Raw genomic sequence first — 12,977 nt, 5'->3', positions numbered from 1 at the left:
CCAGGGTCTGATGCCCTACCCTGCGCAGCACTAACCTGTTTGACCCAGGGTCTGATGCCCTAGCCTGCGCAGCACTAACCTGTTTGACCCAGGGTCTGATGCCCTACCCTGCGCAGCACTAACCTGTTTGACCCAGGGTCTGATGCCCTACCCTGCGCAGCACTAACCTGTTTGACCCAGGGTCTGATGCCCTAGCCTGCGCAGCACTAACCTGTTTGACCCAGGGTCTGATGCCCTACCCTGCGCAGCACTAACCTGTTTGACCCAGGGTCTGATGCCCTAGCCTGCGCAGCACTAACCTGTTTGACCCAGGGTCTGATGCCCTAGCCTGCGCAGCACTAACCTGTTTGACCCAGGGTCTGATGCCCTACCCTGCGCAGCACTAACCTGTTTGACCCAGGGTCTGATGCCCTACCCTGCGCAGCACTAACCTGTTTGACCCAGGGTCTGATGCCCTACCCTGCGCAGCACTAACCTGTTTGACCCAGGGTCTGATGCCCTACCCTGCGCAGCACTAACCTGTTTGACCCAGGGTCTGATGCCCTACCCTGCGCAGCACTAACCTGTTTGACCCAGGGTCTGATGCCCTAGCCTGCGCAGCACTAACCTGTTTGACCCAGGGTCTGATGCCCTAGCCTGCGCAGCACTAACCTGTTTGACCCAGGGTCTGATGCCCTAGCCTGCGCAGCACTAACCTGTTTGACCCAGGGTCTGATGCCCTAGCCTGCGCAGCACTAACCTGTTTGACCCAGGGTCTGATGCCCTACCCTGCGCAGCACTAACCTGTTTGACCCAGGGTCTGATGCCCTACCCTGCGCAGCACTAACCTGTTTGACCCAGGGTCTGATGCCCTACCCTGCGCAGCACTAACCTGTTTGACCCAGGGTCTGATGCCCTACCCTGCGCAGCACTAACCTGTTTGACCCAGGGTCTGATGCCCTACCCTGCGCAGCACTAACCTGTTTGACCCAGGGTCTGATGCCCTACCCTGCGCAGCACTAACCTGTTTGACCCAGGGTCTGATGCCCTACCCTGCGCAGCACTAACCTGTTTGACCCAGGGTCTGATGCCCTACCATGCGCAGCACTAACCTGTTTGACCCAGGGTCTGATGCCCTACCCTGCGCAGCACTAACCTGTTTGACCCAGGGTCTGATGCCCTGTGCAGCACTAACCTGTTTGACCCAGGGTCTGATGCCCTGTGCCAGCCGCAGCTCTCTGGCCTGCCCCTCACTGGAGCCCAGGGCCTGGCCCACCTGGCGGTCTGAGAAGCCGTCCTGCTTTGCCTTGAGGAGGAGCTCCCTGGGAACCGAGGTGCTGCATGGAAGGGACAGTGGAGGAAGAAGTGGGGGGACATTTCAGCATTTTAGGACAATAGACTGACCTTTGTCATCCCAAAGTGTCATTGATTAGTGGGATTGTGCTTATTAGGCAGACAGAGACACCTGCATTCGGTGTATTTTGGCAGGCCTTCCATGTTATCATAATGGCAGATTTTACACTTGGTAAAACACAACCGAACATATAATGGCTTGTCTTTTAGTTCTACTTTTAGTCTTAGTCATCGTAGCTTAGTTTGAATTTAGTATCCGTCACTGCGTCAGTGAAAAAAGGTAGTCAACAAGGATTTTTTTCGTCATAGTTTTAATCTATGAAATGAACTGTTCCAGATCATGGCATCTTCCTGGGGTACCATTTAAAAGGGAAATAAACAGGCTTTAAAACAGTATAAAGGTTATTGCCAAAAAGGATTGTTACAACAAAAATGTATCTACAGTACAGTACCGAAAACAAATTAAAAATGAATCTTGACTAGAGGTGAAGATAATAGTGAGTTTGCACGTCTACATTTTATTTCAATTTAAATCACTTCTCTTTTGGTCAGTTCTTTTCCCTAAAGCCTGTGTAATTCAGTCCGACTGCGGTAAATAAAGACACAGTGAAAACGTACTATAAAATTGTGTCACAGAGGAAAAAGCCTAGAGACAACAGGACTATAACGAGACAATGAATTTCAGAGTGTTACAAAAGTTGGTTGTTACTTTAACAGTGTGTGTGTGTGTGTGTGTGTGTGTGTGTGTGTGTGTGTGTGTGTGTGTGTGTGTGTGTGTGTGTGTGTCCAGCGAGGTATGAGGGGGTCAGTGTAGGTCAGGTCATGGCTGGTCACATCCATGGCAGGATGGGCAGACAGGATCAGTGTTGATTTTGACAACAAATTTAGATTTTAGTTTTAGTCATAGTCTCTTGAATAGTTTGATTTAGTCGACTAAAATGTATTTTGGCAGGCCTTGATGCTGTCGTAATGACAGATTTTACACTTGCTGAAAATAGCCGATCTACAAGCTCACAACGCATCGCAGCGCGACACGTTGTGAGCTTGTAGATTGGCTATTTTCAGCAAGTGTAAAATTACCTTTTACTTATACTGTACTGGATCTCTTATCCACTAGTCCCTTCCTAACATTTTTATAGTTATAACTATAAATAGTTATAGTTTATTTGTTGACAAAAATGTCAATATATTTAGTCTTAGTTGTAGTCATCATAGCTTAGTTTTCATTTAGTTTCTATCTAGTTTTTGTCAGTGAAAAAAGGTAGTCGACGATTTTTTTTCGTTCTGCCAAGGTGCAGCATGGGTGGAAGATATCCTTGAGTAAAAGTAGCAATACCACCGTCAACCATGTTGACATAATCTGTAGCAAGTAGAGGGCTAGTAAAAGTACAAAGTACCGGCATGAAATTAACAGCGCTTAATGCCACAGCTCGATCGCTTGGTATTCAACCAGCCAAAATTCTCACATGTCTCCACCCTTCTCCGCTCCCTCCATTGGCTCCATTGGAGTACAAAACTCTGGTGCTGACCTTCAAAAGGTTGCTTTGAAGGTCTGATCGGACCCTACAAACCCACACGTTCAGATCAGTCAACGCAGCGAAGCTGGTAGTACATTCACTAAATATGCTGGGAGAACGCTCCACACGTCCCAAACTCTGATTCATGCACTTCCCATTGCAATTAGAACTGCCAATCTTCTGCCGTCGTCTGAAAACTCCACTTGCACTAGCCTCAGCGACCTTACAGGCATATGCAAAGGCTAAACTTAAGTACGGTATATTTCCAAATAATAGCCCTTACTCAAATAGCCGCCCACTACCTAATAACAGCCCAGGTACAGTATTGCCGTGCGTCATAGCTGCACAGCAACACCCACAGGACGCGGCGCGCTACCGCGCGGCTGGCCAGCCACGCCCACGGATTCCCGGATGGAGGCCGTGCGGCAACGCCTGGAAAATAGAACAGCGGCGTATCGGAGCGTCAGGCGAGGCGTGAACGCTCGCCAACGTGCGTCTGACGCCGCCGGTGTGGGATAGGTTAATTGAAAATAACGGAGGCGGCTGTATTGACGCGCGGCGTTCACAGACGGTGTGTGTTGGGCTTTATAATGCCCAAGCGCAGTTCACATGCACTACATTTTCTATCGCCTGTAACAGCCACTTTGACTTACCAGTACACTGGTACAGTACTAGAGTAGGCTATGTGTAGGCCTATAAATTATGGTTTTATTCAAATGCAATCTACAGCTTATAATGAAATCACCTTGCTCAATCAGAACATGTAGTGGTTACACCTGTGTGTTGATACGCTCCCTCTAATTGTATGTATATTGTTTACCATACCCTGTAATTTAGTACTAAAGAAAGATGCTCGACAGGAACTGTCTGTAACCATATGATGACCAGGTGCAGACCGGTGCAAAAAGCCTGTGAGCAAAGAAATAACAGATCTACAAGCTCACAACGCGGCAAGCCTCAGCACGTTGTGAGCTTGTAGGTCTGATATTTTCTCAAAACCACCGGTCACGAGAAGACACGCATCGCTGTGGCTCTGGCAGCCAAAGCCGATGGGACCTTTCATCGTGTTTAAGGGGGCCGCCCGTGATGTAAAGGCTATGCAGATCATCCCTGGGGCCGTGATAACTTCCTCAAAGAATGGGTGGTTCAACAACGACCTGACGAAGGAATGGCTCCACAAAGTGGTGGGGAAATTCCACTTCGGACCGAGGCTGCTCGCATGGGACTCGTACCGTTGCCATATCAGCGTGGCCACTAAGGCAGAGCTGAAGAGGGGGTACAGCAAAATTTACAATGGCTGTAATACCTGGAGGTTGTACAAAGTACCTTCAGCTCCCTGATGTGGTGTGGAACGGCCCTTTCAAAGCACACCTCCGTGACGCCTACGACAACTGGATGGTAGGTGATATAGACAAGTCATACACCAAGTCAGGGAACCTGAGAGCCCCTTCTCGCCGCCTCCTGGTCGACTGGGTCCTGAGAGCCTGGGATGTCCTAGCCTGGCTAATAAGCCAGACCGAATCAGCCGTTGGCAAAAACAAATTGCCTGCCGGCAACAGTGTTGTGTGATATTAGTCTGGCTAGGGATGCCCTGGATCGGGACACTCTCGTCAACTCATTTAAGGTGTGTGTGTGTGTGTGTGTGTGTGTGTGTGTGTGTGTGCGTGTGTGTGTGTGTGTGTGTGTGTGTGTGTGTGTGTGTGTGTGTGTGTGTGTGTGTGTGTGTGTGTGTGTGTGTGCGTGCGTGCGTGCGTGCGTGCGTGCGTGCGTGCGTGCGTGCGTGCGTGCGTGCGTGCGTGCGTGCGTGCAAGACAGAGAGTGGTGTAGCCATGGCTAATTACTGATTTTTGGTATCCTCCCAAAGTGTGTGAACTGACTGTGGCAGTTGATGGGAGCGAAGACCAGCTAATTCACTGCCTCAAGGAGGGCCAGCCATGCCAGGCGGGTAGAGAGCAGCTTGTGGGGGCTAGAGAGGAGGCTGCTGTGGTGGCTGAAATAATAATAATAGCAATAATCTAAATCTACACAGTAACTCTAATAATTGCAGTGGAGTGCAGAGGACGACATTTGCCTCTAAGTATAACTATAAAGTATCGATAAATGGACACACAGAAGAAAGAATAATAATAGTACCTATGTATGTAGTTACTTTCCATAGCCCCCTAACTTTGGCAAGTGCAGCCACTTAAACCTCATTTTAAATCGATAAAAGTTTTATATGAGAGAGAGAGAGAGAGAGAGAGAGAGAGAGATGTGAAAAATGGAATCGGAGAACCGAGAAACTGGCTTCCTTCCTTCTGAAACGCCAGTCTCCCTCTTCTGACTCTTCTCTCCTCTTTCCCCCCATTTGAATTATTTATGGCCCGGTACCGTAACCATATTGGAAATGTCAAGTGTGTTTTAACTCTCCTGCCGCAGTCGGCCGGGGTTGAGAGAAATAACAATCTTCCGGCGAGACGACGGAAGGAATAAGGACCGAGATTTCATAGTTGGGAGAATCACAGCGTGAGCTCCAAATTGCAGGCGTTTGATGGTCTCATCAATAGTAGTAGTAGTAGTGGTGGAAAGGCAGTAAGTAACTGTACTCGAGTACTGTAGTTCATAGGTTCTCAAAGTGGGGTTCAGGGACCCCCAGGCCTTGTGCTGCAGTGGGGTTCAGGGACCCCCAGGCCTTGTGCTGCAGTGGGGTTCAGGGACCCCCAGGCCTTGTGCTGCAAGGAGTGCAGTGTCAGTCTGTCTCGGTGTGGTCACACACACAGACATCAAAGTGGGGTTCAGGGACCCCCAGGCCTTGTGCTGCAAGGAGTGCAGTCAGTCTGCCTCGGTGTGGTCACACACAGACGTGGTTCAGGGACCCCCAGGCCTTGCGCTGCAAGGAGTGCAGAGTCAGTCTGTCTCGGTGTGGTCACACACACACACACACACACACACAGACGTGTGCATCTGAAAATGATTACCTACTTATTATTATTGTTAACTAAATATTCTGTATTACCTGGCAGTTAATGATTTAATAGACTGCTAGTGCTGTCAAACAGGACTATGAAGCCATCTATGAAAAAATGCAACACAACTCAATATGCAACACAATTGTATATTAAATATAGTGGGGAGGGGGTCCCCACTTCATCTCTATCGCTCAGCTTAGGGGTCCAACATTTTGAAGACCCCTGATCTAGGCCTCTACAAAATCCAGGATCGAACCCTTGTATACCTGGTGGAGCCCACAGCCCACCGATTCCCCCTCCCACCAGCCACCTGTCCTCTAGACTAGTCCTCTGGCCCAATAACCACGTATCGCGGCGGCACGTCCCTTACTCATTAATTATTGAACAGCTGAGTCAGGGTAGGGGTTGCTGGAGGCAGGAGGTAGGAAGCGCGTGTCCTGCGAGTGGCTTCTGTCTGCGAGACAGCCTGCAGCCACACTGTGGCAGCTTTGAGAGTACGTGAGCCAGAGTGACACCCGTTCTGGTTAGAGCTGTCACGATTACAACATTTAAGCTGGCAATTAATTCATACAAATAATTGCGATTAACAATTTAACTGTGTTTTTGACATTGAACATAAAATGTTCCAATGTTCAATAACAAATAAAACCACAATTGTGACAATCAGATCTTATGCATAAAAAACCTATTTCTGTTTGCCTTTTAGGCTGCAAGCTGCTATTTTAGTCCTAATGGTTCCTGCTGGACTCGCTATCTGCTACTGTGTGTCTAGATAAGATTGGTTGGAGCCAGCCGAATACAGAGAGCCAGCTGGAGCGACATTTGTTTCAGGAACTCGCATACAGACAGTATAGAAGCCAATCTAAGCCCCTCATCTCATCTGTGGATACAGTATGTTAAAAAAAAGTACATTTACTCAAGTAAGTAAAGTTACACTCTGTAAATAAAATTTACACAGAATCTAAATGTCTCAATAGAAGAGCAGGGAGACCAAATACAACCAACCCGAACCCAATTGTATTGTATAAGTTATTATATTATTGACATGCTCTACCACAGTGATTCTCAACCTTTTTTCATCTTCAATATTCCACTCCTCCTAAACTCCCCCAGTCATGAATGCAACCAGGAGAGGTCAGCAGAGTCATGTCAGTCAGCAGAGAGTCAGTCAGCAGAGAGTCAGTCAGTCAGTCAGTCAGCAGAGAGTCAGTCAGTCAGTCAGTCAGCCAGCAGAGAGTCAGTCAGTCAGTCAGTCAGCAGAGAGTCAGTCAGTCAGCAGAGAGTCAGTCAGTCAGTCAGTCAGCAGAGAGTCAGTCAGTCAGTCAGCAGAGAGTCAGTCAGTCAGTCAGCAGAGAGTCAGTCAGTCAGTCAGCAGAGAGTCAGTCAGTCAGTCAGTCAGCAGAGAGTCAGTCAGTCAGTCAGCAGAGAGTCAGTCAGTCAGTCAGCAGAGAGTCAGTCAGTCAGTCAGCAGAGAGTCAGTCAGTCAGTCAGCAGAGAGTCAGTCAGTCAGTCAGTCAGTCAGTCAGACAGACAGACAGACACACACACACACACACACACACACACACAAGCCTGAACAAATTTGATCAGCTTCATAAACACTACAGTGACATCTAGTGGAGGAAGATGAAAAGTATTTTCTTCCAAATGAGTTTTGTCTCAAAGGACATTTTCAGAACCCTCAAATGAAAACGGTAAAAAAGAACTGAATAGGCAAGACATAGATATCCCAATATCACAGTTATCCAGGACAGAAACACTCTTTGAGCGGTGCCTCCGCTCCATTACGCAGCTATATGTGTGTCCCCATGTATGCATGTACCGTGTATGTATGTCTACACGTCCCAGCACGGATGAGCACGAAAAGCTAGAACACGAGCACTCTGTCATTTCTCGACCGTTTCGGACGCAGGAAGGCTCGCCGGAACAGTGCCGGCCCCCTGGCCGTGTACCTGGGGGTCCGGATGTTCCGGGGACCCCTCGGGGACACCCACACGGTAACTCTGTCATGTCTCGACCGTTTCGGACGCGGGAAAGCTCACCGGAACCGGGCCGGCCCCCTGGTGCGTTCCTGGGCGTCTGGATGTTGCGGGGACCCCCACACAGTACAGTTGCACCGCTCACTTCACACAGGATTTTTCAACAATTTGATGCATTCAGATTTTAAACAGTTGGAATTGGTTTGCTTTTAATAATGACATGCCCAAAAATAGCAATGCCAGGTTGAAAGTAGCCCGTATAGATTACATCCATTTCCTGACATCGTAGTCAGACAGCTATTGAACTGGAAGAAGGAACCACTATCGTGACACCAGCGCTCCTACATGTCTCTAGTTAGTTCTGTGTAAGTTCTACTTACCATTGAGCAGTGTGAGGTAGTGAGGTACAGCCTGTGGGCTCCAAACACCAGCATGCAGTAATGAAACAACGCAGCAGTGCTTTGCACTATTGCAGACCTTTCTGTAAGGTTGCACCTATTGATGCAGCAGCAGCACTTTATTTTGGATGTGGATTTTATAGGGGTGTAATGATATAGTAACTGCATCGAAATATCGATTTTAATTTCAAGAATCGAAGTATATCGAAATGAAAACGGCAACATTGACTATGTATCGTATCGTATCGTTTTGCAATAGAAATAATCGCTAACGAATCGTTTTGCTATGCAATTAATTGATTGTATCAATACTAAATTTTTGTGTGTGGTATTTAGCAATTTTTTTGAAGAAAAATTAAAGAGGGGTTTAATTACTTAATTAAAAAAAATGTCAATGTATTTTAAATAGTTACTGTATCGATTTCAAATCATTGAATCGCATCGTATCGCCATAATGAACCAATATCGTCCATGTATCGTATCGTCAACCATGTATCGTGATACGTATCGTATCGCTGTTAAAATGTATTGTTACACCCCTAGGATTTGACTGTGCTGTGAGCTTATAGTGAGTGTGAGTGCGTGTGCGTATGTGAGTGCGAGTGTGTTGCATCACCTGTCGTGTTGGGTCAGGGTTTGACCCATTTGTGTGATACGACGCAGTTTGTGGAGGAACCATTTGTCAATGGCTGTCAGCTGGTGAATCTCATCCACGCCAACACCGCTGTAGAGTGCCTGACACGCACACGCACACGCACACACACACACACACACACACACACACAATAAAACAACATGTTGACTATAACTTGGGAAGTCATATTTTAACCACTTGCTTTGTGAGCTTCGATCTGGTATTTTCAGAGTAGATATTTAATGTTGAAAAAGTAAAAAAAAAAAAAAAAAAAGTAAGCCCTGAGGGACTCCGCTCAACAACGTGATTGAACGGAGTTCAAGTGGTTTAGAGTCAACCTATTCCTGGAAGCAGAAGGCACGTGAGCCGAGCTGAGATGAGCTTAGCTTAGCTGCGGTGACTGTAGCAGTGTCTGTCTGAGCCAACACCCTTGAGGGGGGGTCATCACTGAAGTTTGATGGCCTGGCAATAAGACATGGACCATTAGTCCTTAATGCTGCCACCGGCGTCAACCATCTCATCCCGCGTTTGGAGGGGGGAGACAGATCTGTCACGGCGGGGTTTTGCCGCGACGCAGAGTGCCTCGCTACGGAGGCCTGACACTGACTTCACCTTACTGTGATTGCCTCCTCAGGGCGCCGGCAAGGGGGTGGGCGGCGGAGGGGTGTTGGGGGTAAAGCAACGACCCTGTCGTTCTCTCGCCATAAACTCGGTGCAGCTCCTCTTTGTGCTTGCGAACCGGAACTTCAGCATCCTGTGCGCAGATAATGCTAATGGGCTCCTTATTTCACCTCTCTTCCATCACACAAGTTGGGTGGGATTTAAAAAGGCAGACGAGGATGCTGAGCGAAGTTGAGCTGCTCCACGTGGAACTAAATAACAACCCTGGGCAAGAGGATGAGATGTCACAACATCTGAACTAACTTGGAACTTCATTAATCCCAAGGCCTTTGCTATTCTACCAGTTTGACTTTGAGAGCACCTTGCATTCACATGGCCTTGAGTTTACCTTCTCAAACCGAGACAACCCGGATGTTTTTGTTATTTAACTTGGCCAGTGATCCTAGCAAACTCAGGTCCACTATTCGAGGACTAGAGTTGTACACACACAGCAACCTCAGACTCTTGAAGTGATGCTGTCTCTTGTAGTGCAGCTCACAGTTGTGGTTCAATGGGCTCAATACACGGGTCAACAGCCAAATACATATTAATTAGTGTGTGTGTGTGTGTGTGTGTGTGTGTGTGTGTGTGTGTGTGTGTGTGTGTGTGTGTGTGTGTGTGTGTGTGTGTGTGTGTGTGTGTGTGTGTGTGAGTGAGAGTGCGCTGTGAGACCCAGAGCAAAGCTGACTTGAACTCCATGGCCAACCTCTCGGATTAGTGTAGCTGAGGTGCGCGTGGCGCATGCGTGTACCTTGGCAATGGAGAAGATGCGCGTGCTGGACGGCACGGCCAGCTCCTGCTGCAGGTCCTGGTTGGGGGACCAGGCCTTGCTCATGGGCAGCCGGGGCATGAAGCCGTCCACGGACGGGTGACACATCCTCAGGGCCTTCTGCATGCTCTCCTCAAAGGTACGACCCACTGCCATCACCTGCACGTACACACACAGACAAGAACATATTGACATTATCAACAACTTAGAGCTAAGACCCTATACTAGACTAGACAAAAGACGGACATGAGTTGCACTCTTTTTTCCCCCGATCTACACCAAATCTCTTTGCCGAAAATAGCTGATGTACAACACAACGCGCCGACGTGTTGTGACTGTGAGTATGTACATTGGCTATTGGCTATTAATAAATTAATAATTTACATTTGGGGGATATCTTTCACAATAATAAATAAAACATGTTCTAGACATTCTAATGACCACAAAAAAACATATATTACAGTTATTTTATTTACTTTTATCAGGGTTAAAGGTCAAAGCTCATAGGTTACAAATTGCACAGAGTCCAGAGACACACACACACACACACACACACACACACACACACACACACACACACACACACACACACACACACACACACACACACACACACACACACACACACACACACACACACACACACACACACACACACACACACACACACACACACACACACACACACACACACACACACACACACACACCTCTCCAACACTCTTCATGGAGCTCCCTATCTCCAGGGACATGCCCTGGAAGCGGTCCAGGTCCCAGCGGGGGATCTTGGTTACGATGTAGTCCAGACTGGGCTCGAAGCAGGCCGTGGTCTTATCAGACACCGCGTTCCTGATCTCCGGCAGTGGGATGCCCAGCGCCACCTTGGCCGCCACGAACGCTAGTGGATATCTGTAGGAGAGGGGAGGAGTATGATGAGGTTTATACTTTACATCTCTATTTACTAAAATGTTTTCGGTCGTCCAGCCTTCATCCTATGTGTGACACACAGATGAAGGCTGGACAGCCTAAAATGGTTTATATGGAATTACATATGGACTATTAAATGATGTAAACAGGCTTTTACTGAGTGCAGCCCTTTCTTTCTTAACCGTTTCCGTCCGTAGGACGGCTCCACACGTCCTAGGGAACCCAATCACGTACAAAGGACGTGTGTACACGTCCTAGCGCGTCATCAATGATATCAGGCGAGATAATAATATTCTGAATTTGTCCCTTTTTTTTAGACTCTCAGGCACCCGTCGCTTCGTTCTGCCTTCATATTAGCTTACCGTTCGATTAGCTGTTAGCGCAGCAGAAAGAATGCCTCGTCTCTCCTAATCCGTGGTTTTGATCTAATGGATATACTACGTGCTTCATTTCTGACTTCAACATGCCTCTCGTTCAAAATATGAATGCTTTGGAGCTTCTAGCGATATAATAGACTCGAGACCAAGTAAAGCTAACAAAATATTTCTGCAGTTTTCTTCCAGATTGTTTCCGGGGGGGAGGCTTCAGAGTAAAAGCGGCCATGTCTTTCCGGCACCCCAGATCTCTTATTTTGAAGGCATCCCGGCACCGATTGTGTTAACAGTTTACTACAGCAGGACAATGCACCAGGCAGTCAGATACAGTGCAGTCAGTGGAATAGAAACAGATTCAGTAGGCTACTTTCCATCTCCACAGACACAACTTATTACTGGTTTCGTGGTCACAGAGCACTAGAAGTACATAATCATGTGTTAATGATGCAGAAATACAAAACCTCCAGAGACTGTCGACAGTTACTCTCAATATATTCATTTGAGTTTTTACTTTTTATTCACATTCAGTGTTCACACTTTGTCCTTGTTCAGAAAATTCCTTACTGTACTACTGCACCTCAGCTCAGCAGAACTATTTCCATATTGTTACGGTCGTCAAGTGCCTGGTCAGACCCGGGATTCGAACCTGGGTCTCCCGAGTGGAAAGCCAACATCTTAACCAGCCAGTGGAATGGGCTATATGCACACATAATAACTCTTCCTACTTCCGCGCCGCTTCCCTACTTCCTTCACAGGTGTTACAGATGATACTAATTAAGGCTCTGTTCCATTTAGTGTGCATTGGTTCTCAAAGATTTAAATTTCAAGGACCCCCATAACTCTCAGAGTTACACACCCGTACAGGGCCATTTGGAACCCACTCAAGGACACTTTGAGACACATTGGTGTAGCAGAGCGTTTCCAGTGAGCCAACACACACAATAGCAGCACCCTGACTCGGTTTGAATGGAACAGAACCTTCATTAGTATCAGCGGAAACACGGAAGGAAGTAGGGAAGGGGCCCAAGTTCTTTCCAATTTGGCTTGTGTGCATATAGCCCATTTCCCCTTGGACTCAAAAAAAGGTGGAGAAACCCCGGTGTGTATACTCTGTGTGGAGGTCTGTTTACCCAGTTGCTTTAGAGGCCAAGGCAGAGCTCCGGGACAGGCGTGCGTTGACCTCTATGATGCGGTACTCCAGAGAGGCCGGGTGCAGGGCGTACTGGATGTTGCACTCGCCCACGATGCCCAAGTGGCGCACCACCTTGATGGCTGTCTCGCGCAGCATGTGGTACTCCTCGTTGGACAGCGTCTGGCTGGGCGCCACCACGATGGAGTCGCCTGGAGGCGGGGAGCGAGAGCCATCAACGGGTAAGAGCTTGGACTTAATAGTATAAAGTTATAATATGGAGATAAGATGTTTCTGCCCTACAGCAACA

At 47.8% G+C, this 12,977-nt stretch overlaps 1 protein-coding gene across 2 annotated transcripts in view; it reads right to left on the bottom strand.

The window, feature by feature from the left end:
• Positions 1–12,977, bottom strand: part of cps1 (carbamoyl-phosphate synthase 1, mitochondrial) — a 74,662-nt gene that overhangs the window by 42,574 nt on the left and 19,111 nt on the right. For both annotated transcript variants that reach the window (XM_079519119.1, XM_079519120.1), the window contains exons 18-22: positions 12,669–12,879; positions 10,948–11,146; positions 10,220–10,396; positions 8,791–8,909; positions 1,175–1,316 (exon numbers count right to left, since the gene is read on the bottom strand). In XM_079519119.1, the coding sequence (XP_079375245.1) occupies positions 1,175–1,316; positions 8,791–8,909; positions 10,220–10,396; positions 10,948–11,146; positions 12,669–12,879 (848 nt within the window). The remainder of the gene's footprint in view (positions 1–1,174; positions 1,317–8,790; positions 8,910–10,219; positions 10,397–10,947; positions 11,147–12,668; positions 12,880–12,977) is intronic.

Source organism: Electrona antarctica (genome assembly GCF_951216825.1).
Source record: "Electrona antarctica genome assembly, chromosome: 13".
Lineage (NCBI taxonomy): Eukaryota > Metazoa > Chordata > Actinopteri > Myctophiformes > Myctophidae > Electrona > Electrona antarctica.
Note: the sequence above shows the minus strand (reverse complement) of the source record. Positions and strands in the feature narration are given on the sequence as shown.